At 37.8% G+C, this 17,766-nt stretch overlaps 1 protein-coding gene across 16 annotated transcripts in view; it reads left to right on the forward strand.

Moving 5' to 3' along the window:
• Positions 1-17,766, forward strand: part of Emsy (EMSY transcriptional repressor, BRCA2 interacting) — a 74,996-nt gene that overhangs the window by 15,676 nt on the left and 41,554 nt on the right. For 10 of the 16 annotated variants that reach the window (XM_037197273.1, XM_037197286.1, XM_037197263.1 and 7 more), the window contains 5 exons: positions 78-253; positions 1,855-2,007; positions 4,651-4,907; positions 12,031-12,310; positions 16,214-16,465. In XM_037197273.1, the coding sequence (XP_037053168.1) occupies positions 78-253; positions 1,855-2,007; positions 4,651-4,907; positions 12,031-12,310; positions 16,214-16,465 (1,118 nt within the window). The remainder of the gene's footprint in view (positions 1-77; positions 254-1,854; positions 2,008-4,650; positions 4,908-12,030; positions 12,311-16,213; positions 16,466-17,766) is intronic. The other 6 variants (XM_037197275.1, XM_028877481.2, XM_037197280.1 and 3 more) reach the window with 2 other exon arrangements.

Here is a 17,766-nt window from a genome sequence, read left to right on the forward strand (position 1 = left end):
CATTTAAAAAGTTATGTTTGTTTGACTCATTTTTAGCAAGTGCAAACCCTTGTAGCAGCATTTTCTCTTTTGTTTAGTATGTCTGGACCTAATAGCTCTTCAGAATGGTCCATTGAAGGGCGTAGATTGGTACCACTGATGCCCCGGCTGGTTCCCCAGACTGCCTTCACCGTAACAGCAAATGCTGTGGCCAACGCAGCTGTCCAGCATAATGCATCCCTTCCCGTGCCTGCAGAGACAGCAAGCAAAGAAGGTGAGTAGGAATGCTGTTGTTAGAGATAATTCTTCTCAGGACTTTTCATCTATTTTTAGTAAATGCTTAAAAATGTTTTTCATTCTGAAACTAGAAACTGCCAGGTTTTCAGTCTCCATCAAATCAGATTTCTTTACTTCAAAGGGAAAATTATGTTAATCACTGAAAAAGTTTTCTCAGATGGAATTTCTGACATTTGTCTTATTTTGTTTGTTTCGGTTTGGTTTTAAGACCAAACAAAACATTGTAGCCCAGGCTGGACCCAGGTTGAGGTAGTCCTTTCATCTCAGCCTCCCTACTGCTGAGGTTACAAACATGAGCTACCATGCCTTGTGAGTGTCTCTTGTTAAAGGTGAGTGGAAGGACTTAGTAAATGGCATCAGAGAATAAACAAGATGACAGAAATACTTGCTGGATAAAAGATGCTGAACTGATGGCTCCAGGAAATAAAACTGTTTTTGTCTCTTCGAATCAATGGTACATGTAGCCTCTCTGTTCCAGTCAATGAGTACTTTCTTGCTGTCACTTAATCTAGTAATTGACATGCTTTAAACAATCTTTGAATTCTCTTACCAAGGTAATATGAAATCTGAGAGTATGCTTGGATCAAAAGCAACTCTAAAGACAATGTGTTTGCCCGATTACTTTTAAGAAATTGCTTTGTCTTGTCTAGTGGTGGGCTTTGCATAGAGTGAAACAGTTTTCACTCTTGGCTGGGCTTGGCTCTGCCAAAGAAAGCTATGTTTTTTCAGGGACGAAATTATCTGTGCAAACTTAGCCTCTGCTGGGTTCCTGTTTCCTTCATTGTTGGCAGTTATATTTCCTCTCTTCCCACTTTGACCTTTTCCTTTTGCTAGCTGATAGAATGGGAAGAGAGTTGGGTTTCTAATAATAAAATAGGTGTTTGGATCTAAGTTTGTCATTTCCTAGCTTTGTGACCTTCAGCAAGTCTTACTGTCTGTAAACTATGGACTCCTCATCTTTAAGGGGAATGTAGTGTGAGAGTTGGTGATGGTGGAAAAGATTGAGTGTGGTACCTGGCACTCGGTACAGGGTAACTCCAGGCTGTTCTTAGTGTTTCTGAGTGGTGTCCTTTCATTGAAAGATAAAGAGGTTGAAATTTGATGTCATCATTATTTTAGTTAGGGTTGTCCCACTTGGTTGGCAAATGACCGAAGAGTTAGTTTGTTTCTCCAGTAAGTGCTTTGGAAATTGCTATGGTTAGGGGAAAGTTAATATTGTTGGTGCTGCTATTGGTATTAAAGAGTATTTCAGGTTTGTGCCTGTTGTTCAGTTCTTGCCTTATGAGAAAGGTTTTTTCTTTTTTTCAAAATAGTTTTAAACTTGATTGCTTTGTACCTCCATTCTTCTCCATTCACTGTTACCTGTTGCTAAGCTGGTAAATACTTGGGAAGACCCATTAAGTGATTTTCAAAATAGTTTCTAACCCTTGAGTCTAGTACCTTGTGCTAGCATCTAGCTTCTGATCACATGAAAATGATAAAGTTGGCCTGCAATAAAAGTAATTGTATGTCTGGACAGTTGTGGTGAAAGTTAACAGCAAACTTTTTTTTTTTTTTTTTTTTATATTATTCCTTCAGTAGTGGTTTGCTATTCCTACACAAGTACCACGTCAACCCCAACCTCTACCCCTGTTCCAAGTGGCAGCGTAGCAACGGTTAAGTCTCCAAGACCTGCCAGTCCTGCCTCCAATGTAGTTGTCTTGCCAAGTGGAAGTACTGTATATGTCAAAAGTAAGTGATGTCTCAGTGTTACCAGGCCCTCTCAACAAAATGCTACAGTCTGAGCTTTGATTAGATCTGCTTTTCTGGAATCAATCATCGGGCCACAAGCTGTTTTCAGTGGTTAGGTTTTGAAGGTTCTGAAGACTTCTTATCTGTCTATCTGACTAGGTATTTGCTCTTTCGTCAGTTCTGGGTTTGAGAAATGCCATCATGTTTTTCTCTGTGGGAAATCTGCCTTTGCATATTGCTGTCCTTTAGGCATTCACATCTTTTGATTCCTATGGAACTGTGCTTATGTGACTAGTCAATGTTTTCCCAGAATTCCAGTCTTTGCAGTGTTTTCTTGAATTATTCCATGTATCATCCAGCTCTTACATTCAGTAACTCATTCTAGAGGCTACCTTTTATGTTTCTACTTGATATAGTCTTTAAAAAAGTTTTTTATTTGCAGTTTTAAACTCCCAATTCTACTCGGCTCTAAATAATACTCCTTTCTGAGACAGAATCTCACTGTGTAGCCCAGGCTGGCCTCACACTTGTGATCCTTTAGCTTCAGCCTCTCAAGTGCTGGAGTCACTGCTGTGCTCCCATACCTGGCTCTACAATACAGTTTGATGCCCAGGTTTTCTTGCATCAATGTCTCTTAATTTTATTTCAAAAATTGTTTTGTGTTTTGTTTGCTTTGCTTTTCATCACTAGTATTTGATTTTAATTGGTCTCAATATAGTAATAACTTGATTTCCTTATAGATTTTAGAGGTGACATTTGTCTTTTTTAGGCTTCTAGGTCATTGCCAGTCCTGTATAGTGTGGTGGTACATTGTGTACCCTAATAAACTTGCCTGAGATCAGACGACAGAGCCAGCCACTAGATTAGACATAGAGGTCAGGCAGTGATAGCACACACCTTTAATCCTATCATTCAGGAGGCAGAAATCCATTTGGATCTCTGAGTTCAAGGCTACACTGGGCTACTGAGATTGATTCAGTATAGGAGAGAAAACAGAGCCAGGTGGTGGTGGCACACACCTTTAATCCCAGCACTTGAGATCTCATGCCTTTGCTTGGGAAGCACACACACACACACCTTTGATCCCAGGAAGTAATATGGCAGGGCAGAGAAGGGGATATAAGGCATGAGGAAACAGAGACTTACTCCCTTTGGGCTGAGGATTTTGTAGAGGAAAGAACTAGTGGCTGGCTGCTCTGCTTCTCTGATCTTTCAGCTTTCACCCTGATATCTGGCTCTGAGTTTTTTATTAAAAGAACATCTAAGATTCGAACAACAGTATGGAGTCTAAAAATTGAAGCTCTAAAGACTTATATTTTATTTTCAATTCTACGTGTCATGCTATATAATTCTTATGTATGCTCTGTAGAAATTTCCTATGTACGTTGCCTTATATATTTGTCAGATGAATTTTATAAAATCTACAAAAGAATTGAGGTTTTTAGGCTATAAAAATGCCAAGAATCATGGACTGTTAAGTTCATCTCTGGTTTCTGTAGATTTAACCAATGTGGTCTTTAGGAGTGACTCTCTGGGCCTAATTTTTAAAACCACTTTTTTAAAACTACTCTTAATGAATCTGAAACATGAAGAAACTATTTCACAAACTAATGCACTTTCAAATTACAAGAACTATATCATTAGTAGTTTTTTATTATTCATTCACCAACTTTGTGCAAGTCACTAACCCACGGGAGACAAAACAGACTTTGTCCTTCTTGTCTGAGAGCTCATTAATATGGGAGATGTGTAGACAGTTATATTGTCATGTGCTAAGTGGTACAGAACAGGATGTATAAAGTACTTTATGGACTTCTGCTCAGAGGAGAGGTGGATTAGCTCTGCATTGAGGAAGGGGAGGCTTCACTGAGAAGGGGGCTTACTGGATGATGATAGCAGGATGAAGAAGGGGTCTTTGAGGCTGGTGGTGTTCTTCAAAGAAAAATACAATATACAGACTCAGATAAGAGGGTGCTGAAGCATTTTTGGGCAATGGTGAGAAAATTAGTTGCTCAAGATTTTAGAGGAGCACAGAGTTAGGGTAATGGTTTTTTTGTGTCTGAAAAGATAGGGGCTCTTGAATTTTGGTCTGGTAAGTATTTTGGGAGGATAGGGAAATACAGACTTAGGGGATTTTAGACTGTGCATCTCAGTTATGAAATTTCCTGACTTGCCGTAGCATAGACGAGTATAGAATAGAAGTGGGAAGATGCAAGAGTGTCTTTTAGGAGGGTATTGATAAAATCCAAGCAGGAGACAATCTCTGACTGGAGTGGTAGTTTAAGGAAAAGATGGTGGGTGTTCAGAGAGACAACTTTTCTGAGGGAAAATTGTAGAACTTTAGTGGTAGATTGGGCATAAAAGAAAGGGAGAGGTGGGACTGGAGAGATGGTTCAGTGCTTAAGAGGTCTGCTCTTCCAGAGGACCCAGGTTCAATTACCAGTACCCACATTAGGCAGTTCACAACTGTCTGTAACTCCAAGATCTGCCACCCTCACACAGACATACTATGCAGGCAAAACACTAATATACATAAAATAAAAATAAGTAAAGGGAGAGGCAAAGGATGACACATTTTACAGAATAAAGTATAAGAGGCAATGCTAGTTTTGTGTGAGTAGGAATACTATTACTGTCTTTCAGGTGTCAGCTGTTCAGATGAAGATGAAAAACCCAGAAAACGCAGGCGAACAAACTCTTCGAGTTCTTCTCCTGTGGTCCTGAAAGAAGTTCCAAAGGCCGTTGTTCCAGTCTCGAAGACCATCACTGTGCCTGTGAGTGGCAGTCCCAAGATGAGCAACATCATGCAGAGCATTGCCAACTCCTTACCACCCCACATGTCACCTGTGAAAATAACTTTCACCAAACCATCAACACAGACGACAAACACAACACAGAAGGTATGTGATGGAAGGAGTCTCAGTTGTTCTGTCTCTTTCACATAGTGTGATTTAGAATTGATGGTCATTGAGTGCTTACTGTGCACTTGGCATTATGCTGGGAATGCTCACACCTCTTGTTCAGTTCTGCACATAAAACATTGGAGATAAGTATTATTCACATTTTAAAGATGAGGCTTAGGTGCCAAATGGTTTGCTCAAGGTGACAGTTAGCAGATGTGCTTCTGGACTTATGTTGTATTTGGTAATTGTAATGCCATTTTGGAACGAACTAGAAAAGTTTTAAAGTCTTTGTTTATGTGGTCTTATGTGTAGGAAGTCAGCTTTTGCTTTGCCAGTAGAGTTAAGTGTTTCTTAGGAAAAAGAAGGGGTATAGGTAAGTCAACAACTGTTATTTTCCTTTTTATTATTTGTATGCTATTATGCATTCATTTCTGACCTCAAGTTACTGGTATCCTGTCAATTTCATGTTCTTGCAATCCTAAGTCTTCACATTAGTCTGAATTCTGATGACCTGAGGCTTATTTTACACCTGTGTTTAAACCTGTGTTTCTGGAGTTTCCTTTTTAGCACTTTCTGTCCTTCCCTTTTTATTAGTTTATTTTGCAAAAGCATGTCCTTTAGTAGCTTCCCAGTGTATTAGTTGCTGAGAAGGTTTTTGAGACCCTGGGTGGACGAAGGAAATTTTTTCCCTGTGAGTTTTGAAGACATTCTTCACTTGGTTTCCAGCTTCTAGTATTATTTTTGGGATACCCGGTGCCATTCTGGTTTTTAGCTTCTAGTTTTGTCTTTGGGAACTCTTTAGAATACTGAAACAGCAAAGACTTCAGGACCCTTAGATTGTGTCGTTAGAGTTTTTATCCTGTCCACTCATGCCTTCAGGTCTCATCAGTTCTTGGGTTCACTCTTTGATGTACATTTCCCTTGTGGATCTCATATTGAGAGTTTAGAACTTTCTGAGTGGATCTTTTAATTTTCCTCATACTATTCATTCCTATTTGCCATGCTCTCCCTACCCTCCAACTGTAGCATAGTGGCTTGGGGTGTGGGTTTTGAAACTAGACTTTCTTGATTTTAATTCCAACTTGCCATTAGCTTTTTGACTGTGGGGAAACTAAACTTTGTACCCAGATTTTCTCTGTGAAATAGAGGGAAAAAAGCCTAGTGTTTCTATAAGGTCTTTGGGTATAATACATAATATATGTAAAGCTGTTAGAAGAGAGCCTAATATGTAAATGGGTATCATCATTTTCTATACCCTTGATCAGTATCCTATATTACTTGCATGGAATTGTTCACTTTTGCCATCATACTTTATTTTTCTTGGTGAAATGATCTCACTATTTAGTTCAGTCTGGCCTGCGACTTACTATGTAGCCTTGGCTGATCTTGAATGCCTGAGTGCTAAGGATCACAGGCATGCATTAACACACTTGACAACCATCATACTTTAAACTTCTAATAATTCTTCCTTCTTCTGTATGTTCCTTGTTTTTCTTTAAAAAAAAAAAACCATCCTGCTTTTTGGTAGGATGATTGTATTCTTTTATTTGATTATATTCATAAATCTTTTGGTTTGGTTTTCTTTTTTCATGCTTTTTATCTTACTTGCTAGGTCATTTTATTACTTGATGTTTTTCTTTTCAGAATTTCCTTAAGTGTCTGGCAGTCAGCTTACATAAGAAACTGATACATTAATTATTCTGTTCCTCTGCCACTTGTCTTAGGGTGGTTAGATTCATCAGGCAAGAACCTTCCAGTTTCCTGCTTTGAGTATTATAAACTTGGGTGCAAGTACTTTGGAGTAAATGGTGGAAGGGTGCTGTGGTATCTGAGATAATAAGTGTTTCTGAGTCTTTTCTAATCTCAGGGACAAACAAGAGTAATGCCAAATCAGTAGATTTTTATAAGGGTTACGTGAGATTGAGTATTTAAGATGTGACATAGAGCATGTACCTAGAACAAGCAGAGTGTTTTTGGAAGTCAACATTTCACTAATTTGCTGGTAATAATGTACTGTTATAAATATATGAATCCACTGGTTCACTAAACCTTATCCACTAATCTGTTGAAATTAGCTGTTTTTGATGATTTCAGTGTTTATTGAACATAATGTTTGCATTTTTACTTGATTTCAAGTAAGCATTTCTGAATACCACTTTTTACACAGTGTTATGGTTATTGTGTGTGTGTGTGTGTGTGTGTGTGTTGGAACCCAGGGTCTTGTATCTACTGGACAAGTACTCTACTACTGAGCTGTATCATCCTTAGCTCTTAATTATGCTTTTGAGCTGGCCTTGACACCAACTGACTATTATATGATTATGCTTCAGGTTATTAAATCTTACTGTAATGTTTTTACTGCCTTCGTTGCTGGATCTTACGGCTTTTTTAATCTTCTTCTTTTTTCATCTACTTAAAAATGATTTTAGTATTTAAGAAATAGGATAGGAAAGCCATAACTAAAAGAGTACCTACATCTCTTTCTGTATTCTTTTCCTAGTGTGTGTTTCATTTTTATTCATTGTTTGTTAAGTAGTTGATGTTATAAATGACAAGTTTATTTTCTATCTCTCCCATAGACTGCTGAGGGTAGCTTAGAGCTCTGTTTTATTCATGACTCTATTCCCTAGTATTTAGAACAACGCCTTGGCATATACTAGATGCAAGTTAATATTTGTTGAATGAATGAATGAATTAATAAATGAACAAATCAATACACACATAACTAGATCTGACTCCAGTACTCTCTGGTCATTTTAGGCATGCACTTTCCCACAGAGCTGTGTCACTAGCCCTTTGCTAACTGCTTGAACCTGTTTCCTTTTAAGACAAAAGTAATAATAGTACTTCTTAAGAGTTACCAGGAGAATTCGATGAGATTATTCACTGAAAATAATTATAGTCCATACAAAGAGTGTTTAATAAATGTAACCTACCATCATTAACTTTCTAGATCTTCTTTGGTAGATTCACATAAAAAAGTTTTGTAACAGATGGGGTTCCCTGTAAGTGGAGTCTGAATGCTTTGTTTTCATTTTCTTTTTTCTTTCCTTATTGACTCTTGTTTTTATCTTCAGAATTTTGAAGTGAGAATGAATATTTGAGGTTGTTAGACTCATGCTTTTAAGAAGGCACATTTATTTCCAAAGTCATATTATATAGGCCATATCATGAATTTTCAGATTCAGAAATTTAGATTGACTTGTGTTTAAAAAAATAAACATTTAAGGCAAATTAAATAAAAAAATAACTCATTTGTTCCACAAATAATTACTGAGCATCTACTGTGTTCCAGTTGTAAAACTGTTCTCTTACTTCATTCCTTCTCTGCCATCTATTTTTAAAGATTTTTGGACAACTAGAGTATGGTTAGGACTAATAAATACACTTTCCATGTTTTGTTTTGTTTTCCATTTTCTGGGTAATTGGATTTAAAATATATTTTTATCCAAGGCTGTTATCATAATTGTATTTACCTTGGATTTCTCACAATTTGTATTTGTCAACTTAGCAATTAATTATTATAGGTAAAGTGACTTTACATTAAGTGTAATTGTTTCTGATTTTGTAAACGGTATTCACATTTAAATAGGTTGTGCATTTTCAGCATAGATACATTTCCACGTATGTTAATGTGCCTCATTTAAAACAGCATTGATGCAGCACTAATACAAACAGAGCAACAGAATATAGCTTTATGCTTTCATGTGCTTGATTGATATTTTTCATTTTGTCCTTAGGGTGCAAGTCCCAGCACTCTTAAGGAGTTTTTGTGAGTGCTAGAAGGTCAGTAATTTGAATTATGGCCTGAATAAACACTGTGTGGTTCACTTGGCTTCAAAACCTTTTAATCTCCCCTGTTGTAATAAGCAGCTTTAAAGTGTAAGTGATTTCTCCAGGGTGGAACTCTAGTTTGGGAAGCCTCTTTACAGATCAGAAATCATTTGTGTACTGAAATCTCCAACTGTGTTTTATCATTTGTATCTGTAATCTAAAATGTTCTCCTAAAGACCCTAGATTTATTCTTTTCTTAATGTTAGAATCCTGCTTTCATTCTGAAATTTCAAATACTTGAACTGTGCACACTTGCCCTTCCATGCCCAACATTGCTAATTACCTATGGCATACTTTCCTGCCAAGCCTGGTGAATCCTCTTTTGTACCGCAGTCATCAGCATTGTATCTCTTGAAAGCTGTGACTAGTGGTTCAGGATTGACAAAAGTGAAACCCAGTTGCCATTAGTGCCTAATTAGTTTGGGTCTGGGAGCTATGAATTCTTTGTATACTCAGGGATATCAGAATTAGACAGGGAAGGAAAGAAAATGTTTCTAATGAAACAAACACAGTATATTCAATATGATTTCTGGATAGAAGTGATCTGTAATGCTTTATTCATATCCATCTAACATTAAATAGGAATAGTAAGCTTCTAGGAAGTACCATTTGTTAATTGTCAAATATTGACCACCTGCTATGTGCCTAGTAGATGCTTCACAAGATTATATCATCTAATCCTTATAATGATTTTGTAGGGTTGGAATTATTATCCCTATTTTATAGAAAAAATAAATCGGAGCCTTAAGATTTTAACATGTCTAGGGGCCTATCATTTCAAAGTGGCAGACAAGATGATCTAAGTGCAGGCTCATTTGGTTCTCAGGCTTATGACCTTATTGCTGTACTGGTCCACTTCTCAGTTTGTATAATAGTTTCTTGGTCGTTTTCAATAATATTGCATATTGTTTGCTAATCCAGCCTGCTCGTGATTATGCTGACCAACTTTCTACAAATGTCTGCTGGTTAAGACATGTCTTGATTGCTAAAACAACAGACTCCTTAAAGTAATAGACTAGTACTAATGTCTTAAATTCTTTGTTGTACTGAAAATGTGTAGTAATGGTATAGTGATGTTTCCTTGATGTAGATACCATGTACAAACTCACTCAGAAAATTTTTGACTGATATAACTTCAGACTTTCTTTAGGACCAATGTAAAACTGAAAAAGAATTTCTTCCATAATTTCTTTGGATTTTTTTCAAAACAATTTGTTCTCTCCTAGGTAGGCACAAATAGTTTTAGTCAAAGAACTGGGTATCACTATAGTACTGCTTACTCACCCCAGAATAAAACTGTGATGCATACTACCAAAGTATAAGTCATTTTTGTGTTCTTCACTGTGAAATGGGGATAATAATAGCATCTGTGTCATGGAATTTGGGGACAAGTAAGTAAGATCATGTCTGTACCAGCTCTTGGAGCTTTTCTGGGTTCTGCTCTCGGAACGCTGCTGTTGTCATTCGTCCACAGGTTTTAGTTTCTCTACTTGGCACAGTAATTTGAATCGGATCACTCACCTTTCTTTATGCTAACATTCCAGCCCAAGAATCTGCTGTCACTTCTTTTCTGGCCTGCTGTAGTAACTTCTACTCTTGCCTCTCACTTCAGGGCAACTAGAATGATCTTAAATAGATTCACATCTTGTTTCTGTGCTTAAAAATCTTTCCATTTCTTAATATGAAATCCAGGTACTTTAGTCTGGCTTTCATATTTGATCCAGCTTCTGCTTTTAACCCTCTTGGCTGTAGGCTTTCTGCACTGCTTTTCTTTCTTTTTTCAACACATTGGGTGATTCTGGCCATGGCTCTTTTATTCAGTGCTATACTCTGTGAAATGCACTGTTGCTAAGTCTGTGGTTTCTCAGCCTTACTGGCTAAACTTTGACTTCTCTCTCTTTATATCTGTTTTCTGTACCCAGCTAGGAGCACAGCCTGCTAGTTTACCTCTAAGGTGTAGCTAACAGCTCCCACCAACATGGTGGTCACTACCATTTCTGCTGCTTTATAAGAACTTCTTAGTTTGTCTCTATCCACTGTCACCACCCTGCTGTAGCTCCCATCTCGCAGATAGATACTTTTAAAAAAAGATTTAATTTTTAGCAGTTTTAGGTTTACAGAAAATTTATAAAAGTTGCATACTTTACATCTCTTTCCCTGTTAATAATTTTCATTAGTATGATGCATTGTTTTAATTAATAGTAATAATGCATTATTAATATTAACTTAAGTCCATAGTTTATTTGAATTTCTTTAGGTTTACCTACTATCCTTTTCTGTTCCAGGATTCCCACCCAGGATGCCACATTCAATTTACCTGTTTTGTCTCCTTAAATACCTCTCACTGTGAAAGTTTCTCTGGATTTCCTGTTTTTTTTTGATAACTTTGACAGGTCAGGTGTTTTAGTAAGATGCTCCCTCCTAGAGTTTGCTTGATGTTTTTCTCCTTGTTGGATTAGGGTTGTGAATTTTATGGAGGAAGATCACAGAGATGGACAAGAACTATCATGATTTTACATTTTCTAGTCCTCCATTACTTCTCAATAGTTGTGTGCCTCATAAATGCCCATCTTTCTGTTAGATCTTTAAAGCTTCTTGAGCATCCAAAGCTTGCTTTTGTCTTGGGGCCTTAGTTTCCTACTCCTCATGCCACTAAGTGCCCTTCTAAGTGTTAGTAGCACATGGTTCATACCCTGACCTCATTCTGATTTCTGCTCAGATGTCATCTTACAGAGAGATCTTCACTGAATACTTTATTTAAAAAAAAATCAACACTAATCATTCTTTTTTTCTTTACCCTGGTTTATTGTCTTTTCCATTTGTTTCCACATGTCATGTATTTTTTGTTTCTCTCTCTGCACTAGAATGTAAACTCCATGCAAGTAAGTTTTGTTCATTCTTCTATCCTTAGCATCTAGAACCATGCCTGGCACATAGTAGATGCTCAATAAGTATTTACAAGTGAACACATCTCCAGATTACTTTCTCATGTGATGGTGTGGGTTTATCCCCTAAATGGTGTGTGGTGTATTGTGATGTTTACAGAACCACATCATGCACAACATTGAACACTGCCTCTTAAAATACTTGCTGAAAATTGGTGTTTTTAAGTAGTTTTGATAATTGCTGGTAAAGAAAAGTGTTCATACGCTTTTAATTAACTGTATATTCCTCTCTGTTGAATTGTTTTTTCTATTGCAAAACTTAGGTTTAAATTGTATATAAGTTTAAATACACTGATAGTGTATAGTAGGTACATGAAAATAACTTATTTTTCCTCCTTTAGGTTATTATAGTGACCACATCACCAAGTTCAACCTTTGTGCCCAACATTCTCTCCAAATCCCATAACTATGCAGCAGTCACTAAGCTTGTACCAACATCAGTCATTGCTTCCACAACTCAGAAGCCACCTGTTGTTATAACTGCACCACAGTCCTCTCTGGTCAGCAGCAGCAGCAGCAGTGGCAACAGCAGTTCTACGCCATCACCTATTTCTAGTACAGTAGCAGTAACAGCCGTGGTGTCTTCCACACCATCCGTGGTCATGTCAACAGTAGCACAAGGTGAGTGGTGAGCCACTATTTAATTCTGTCCCTGTGTGGAGGGATTTTGATGACAACGGGGGTGGGGTGGGGAGTGAATGTGTGTGTGTGTGTGTGTGTGTGTGTTGTGTGTGTGTTAGGTCAGTGATGACTTGCCTGCTCCTTTTCCCTTACCTTGAAAATGAAAGTGTTTGCAATTTTCTCTTCTCTGTAGCTGCTACACCTTGTTCTGTTCTATCCCCCCGCCCCCATTCCTTTCTAAGTTCTTCCATTTGTAAACATGGAAGCAAAGAAGACACACATTTAGGCTTTTCCTTAGATAAAAGTTAGCAGCATATTGTACATGTGGTTGTGCACTTTAATGTTTGGAAAGGATAATTTATAATTTGGTGTTTAAAAGTTGGCTGCTGGTATCATAGAGAGAGGTGTGAATTGGTGTGTTTTGTGTGTATTTGAAAATAGTTTATTTTTTAGAGGACTGCTTCTTATTTGGTTCTTCCAAATCTTTGCTCAAGATTGGAAGCTGTAACTAGCTTCTTGGTTGTCTCTCAGGTCTGTTCTTTTGCTCTCCAAAACAAAAGAATGGGCCATTGCTAATTACTTAGGCTGATTGCATTTTGTATTCTGTTGCCATCATCTCTTACGTTGTAAGAAATTTTTTCCTTTCATTCTATGCTTTTCTCATGTTTTCTGTGGACTTCATGAGTTCCTTTCACAATAGCGTGACAGTCTTCTGCTGACCTTAGTTCTTCTACCATGAGCCTGCTTCAGTTTACCTATATGTTGATTCCAGTTAGGTTGTACCTGCTAGTATTATTGCTCCCTTCATTTTCTTTAGACCAATTTGAAGACATCTCTGTTCTCCTCTCTTACTCCATGAGATTCTATCCTTGTCAAAATTCCCTATCCTACCAGTTTTATGATGGTCCACATTTAGCATCTAAGCAATGTTTTTAAAGTTTTTAAAACCTGAAACCAGTGGATTCAGGAATTTTAGAGAGTGGTAGAAACATTTGAAAAGTCCACCAGTTGCTCACAGCCGTATTGCAATACACTTCTTTTTAACAGATTGACCCTTTTACCAACGCTGGCAGTGTTGTTTATGTTTCTGTAATATAAAAAGTTCAGACTTCACTTGATAGCATTTTCCTACAGTTTTGCATCATTGACATGTTTCTACTTTCTAGAATTGCCTCAGTTATTTTCATTGTTGTTTAATTCTGTTGCTGTTGGGCAATTTATTACTCACTTATTATTTAGATCATTTCCTGGTTTGGGTATTCTAGATTAATGTCTTTGTGAATTTTCCTGGGCCTCACTAGCACTGGAGCAAGAGTCTTCATTGGGAAAAGGGGGACTTCTGGGAGTGTCCTATGTGCACACTTTATCTTCTTGTATTAGATTATTTGACTAATACGTGGCTAATAGTAAGTCCTTGTTATCTTTGTTATAAAACAATGTAAAATAAAACAACATTGTAGGGGAATGATTTCTTCCTTTTTTAAAAAAATATTTATTTGTATTGTGTGTGAGTGCATTTTTGTATATATTTGTGTGGGCATGCACATTCATGACACACATGTGAAGGTCAGAGGACAACTTGTGGGAGTTGGTTCTCTCCTACCACAGGGGTCCTAGAGATCCAACTCAAGTCCTCAGGCATGGCAGTCCCCTTTATACTGCTGACCTATCTTATAGTGGCAGTTAATGAGGCAATTTCACATACTTTATCTGATAGTCCAAAGGGGTTTATTTTGAGTCAGCTTACAGCAAGCAAAGGGGTTGGTTATGGGATCCAGGACAGGTGAGGAACAGTCCAATGCAGTTCTCTGGAGAACTCTGACTTGGTCTGCAGTCCAACATCCAGGATCACTAGGTAGCCAAGAGAGTGAGCACAGATGAACTTCAGTTCTTACAGGATCCCCGTCTCCACCAGTCCGTGTCTCAGCCACGCCCCGGGTGGGGGCAAGTACTTAGCAGTTACCTGCTGCCCACTAGGGTGGTGCTTCAGGGGTGAAGCACAGACAACCACTCCTACACCATTTCACTAGCCCAAGAATCATTTATAAGATTTTTTTAAAAAATTGAAATTGCTTAAACTAGTATGTTGTCCCATTCTTGCTTTTTCCATTTGGTATTTTCTTAAACACACAAAGCGAGCAGTACTCTTACTTTTATGTGTTATCTTTCTTCACTTATCCTTTATTTTTATGGGTGTGTGTGTGTGTGTGAGTGTGTGTGTGTGTGTGAAGGTGTGCATGTGTTAGTTACAGAGTGTGGCAGTCAGAAGCTAGGTTTGTGGAGTTGGTTCTCTTTTTCCACCTTTATGTTGGTTTTGGGCATCAAACTCAGATTGTTAAGCTTACACAGCAAATGTTTTACCCACTGAGCCATCTCTTTGGTACAACTTATACTTTGTTACATAAAAAGGGTTTTTGGGTGTCTTTTTTTTTTTTTTTTTTTTCAAGATAGGGTTTCTCTGTGTAGTTTTGATGCCTGTCCTGGATCTCGCTCTATAGACCAGGCTGGCCTCGAACTCACAGAGATCCGCCTGGCCTAGTCTCCCAAGTGTTGGGATTAAAGGCGTGCACCACCACTGCCCGGCATTGGATGTCATTCTTTCTCTAAAGTTCATGTTACAGCTTTTTAACTATTTTATATTGTAATTTGTCCATTTTTTATTTGGTATAATGAAGTATTTCAGGTTGGGTAACTTTATAGTGGAAAATGATTTTTTTTGGCTTATGGTTCGAAAATCCAAGATCAAGAACTTGCATCTAGTAATGACTTTCTTGCTTTCAGAGCTGCAAGATGGTGCATAGCAGTCATATGGCAAGAGACAGGAGTGCATTTGTGTGCCTTCTCTGAGTTCTTTTTCTCTTAAAAAACCATTGATATTCAGTTGTGGGTTCCTCCCTGACTACCCTGCTTAGTTTTAATGGTGTTCTAAAGATTATACTTCTAACCTATAGTCATTAAATTGGATGAAGTTTCTAGCTTTTTAAGGCTTTACATTGGGGACTGAATTTCAACACATGGGCTCTGGTATATACTCAAACCATAGCACATATTTAGTCAAAATTACCAATGTAGCTTCATTCGTAATTCTTCTAAAGATGGACTAATATGTTTAATTTAGTGGTATTCCCTGTATTCTTTTGGGCATCCAAATGTACAATAAATTAATTATTCTGGAATCTGGCTGGATTAGTGTCTAAATTTATTTGCAAAATATGATGAGTGATTGAATGAATGACTGCCAGTAAATAGGTGTTGGTTTTTAAGTAACTTTATTATTTCAGAACTTCACTGTTGGTTAGATGAGTACATTGTAGATATCATAGCCAGCCATGAAAATATCCAAAGGAAAAAGAGAAAATGCCTTTTTGTGTAGCCTTCCTAGAAAAGAGAGAAGACCTTACCTAGATATTCTCCAGGAAGAGATTCCTCTTATAGTATGTTGGCTATAACTAGTTTTACCTTATTGCAGGAAAAAGTAATGGAGTACCATGGCAAGCTTAGATCAATTGAGAATTACCCTCTAAAGCTGACTTAGGGACAAGCCTCCATGCACATGTATGCCGGTGCCCAGGAATGTGGATTCTCAAGGGGAAAAACATGGTTTTGTTAGAAAGGAAGAAAAAAATTAGACTAGCAACCAACAATGGTAATAGAATTAAACTACAATGGAAACAAGTAAGATGCTTACAGAAAAATTAGAAGCTTGTTAATGAAGCAAGACTGTAACCAAGAGTGGGCATTGTAATTAGTCTACTTAGTAGATGTTTTTTTTATAACAGTTGACTTTACATTTGATCCTTTGTGTTCCCAAGATATTAGTTGGCTGATGGAATGGTCCAAATCCTCCTTGTTTTGACCCACCCACAAATCCCTCCTTCCTAAATCTTCTTTACTTTTCTATAGGTGTATCCACATCAGCAATCAAAATGGCATCAACAAGACTTCCTTCCCCAAAAAGCTTAGTGAGTGCCCCTACCCAGATTCTTGCACAGTTTCCTAAACAGCATCAGCAGTCTCCTAAGCAGCAGTTACATCAAGTGCAACAACAGACACAGCAGCCAGTGGCCCAGCCTTCCTCAGTGTCTCAGCAGCAGCCCCAGCAGTCACCATTGCCACCTGGTATCAAACCTACCATCCAGATCAAACAGGAGTCAGGTAACTGGAAGATGTGCATGAGGTCTGCTGGTATCCTCAATTTGCAGTTTTCCTGGTCCTGTAGGTCATTTGCATAGTGTGTCTTCCTGTTTATTTAGATCTTCAGTGTTTTATGGTTTCCAGTAGGACATGCCTATAAATGTTTTTTTAAACTATAGCCCTAAGTGTCTGATTTTCTTAGAGTGACTCTAAATGGTATCATGGTTTTAATTTCCATTTCACTTGTTTATTGTTGGTGTGTAGGCAAGTTACTGAACTTGAATCCTCTTCCTAGCTTGGTGAACTTTATTATTTATGGGAGTATCTACATAGATTTCTTGGATTCCTATGTATGCAGGATGTATTTCATTAAGTCATCTGTACATAAGGACAGTGTTTTTCTTCCTTTCCAATCAGTATTCCTCCCTTATTTCCTTCTTTCTTTTCTGTCTTAATTCACTAGCTAGAATGTATAAGTAGGAGTGACTAGAATAGACATTCTTGCCTTCATTTCTATCTGGAGTAGCAGGCATTGGGTCTTTCAGCGTTGAGGGGAAGGCCTGTTACAGTATTTTTGTAAGTGCTTTTTGAGTTGAGAATGTGACGTTTCCACTTTTCTGGGGCCTTTTATTATTACAACATGTTAGTTTCTGTCAACATTCTCTCACGTTTAGGTGCTGTGACTACCAAAGACTTGTTTTTGTGTTTAGCTGCTGATATGTTGGATCACATGGGTTGATTTTTGTTTTTGTTGTTGTTGTTGTTGAACCAGTTACATAAATGAAATAAGCCTCACTAGGTCATGATATATAATTCTTTCTTATATATCAGTGGTTTCAGTTTTTATCTCTGTCCATGAGATAGTTTTGTTTTTAAATCTGTGTATGTGGTGAGTGTGTATATGCATGTGTATATATGTGTAATGTGTGTGTAGGTTTCTGTGCACATGTGTGCAAGTGCATGTGGAGGTCAGAGGTTGATGCTGGTGTCCTTGATAGCTCTTCACCTCAAAATTAGGGCAGGGATTCTCACTTGAACTCAGTGCTTGCCAATTTGGTTAGTTTAGTTACCCAGCTTGCTCTGGATCTCTTGTCTCCACCTCCCACTTCTAGAACACTGGGATTATAGGCAGGACACCACACCTGCTTGGCGTTTGTGTGGATGCTGGGATCTGATCTCAGTTCCTCAGATCATCTGCCTTGGCGGATGTTGATAGATAGTTGTCTTACAGTTTTCTTTGCAGTGTCTTTGTCTAGTTTGGTTATCAAGTACTACTGGCCTCAGAATGAGTTTGAAGTGTTCAGTTTTCTAGAAGAGATTAG

This window comes from Peromyscus leucopus, chromosome 1 (genome assembly GCF_004664715.2).
Source record: "Peromyscus leucopus breed LL Stock chromosome 1, UCI_PerLeu_2.1, whole genome shotgun sequence".
NCBI lineage: Eukaryota > Metazoa > Chordata > Mammalia > Rodentia > Cricetidae > Peromyscus > Peromyscus leucopus.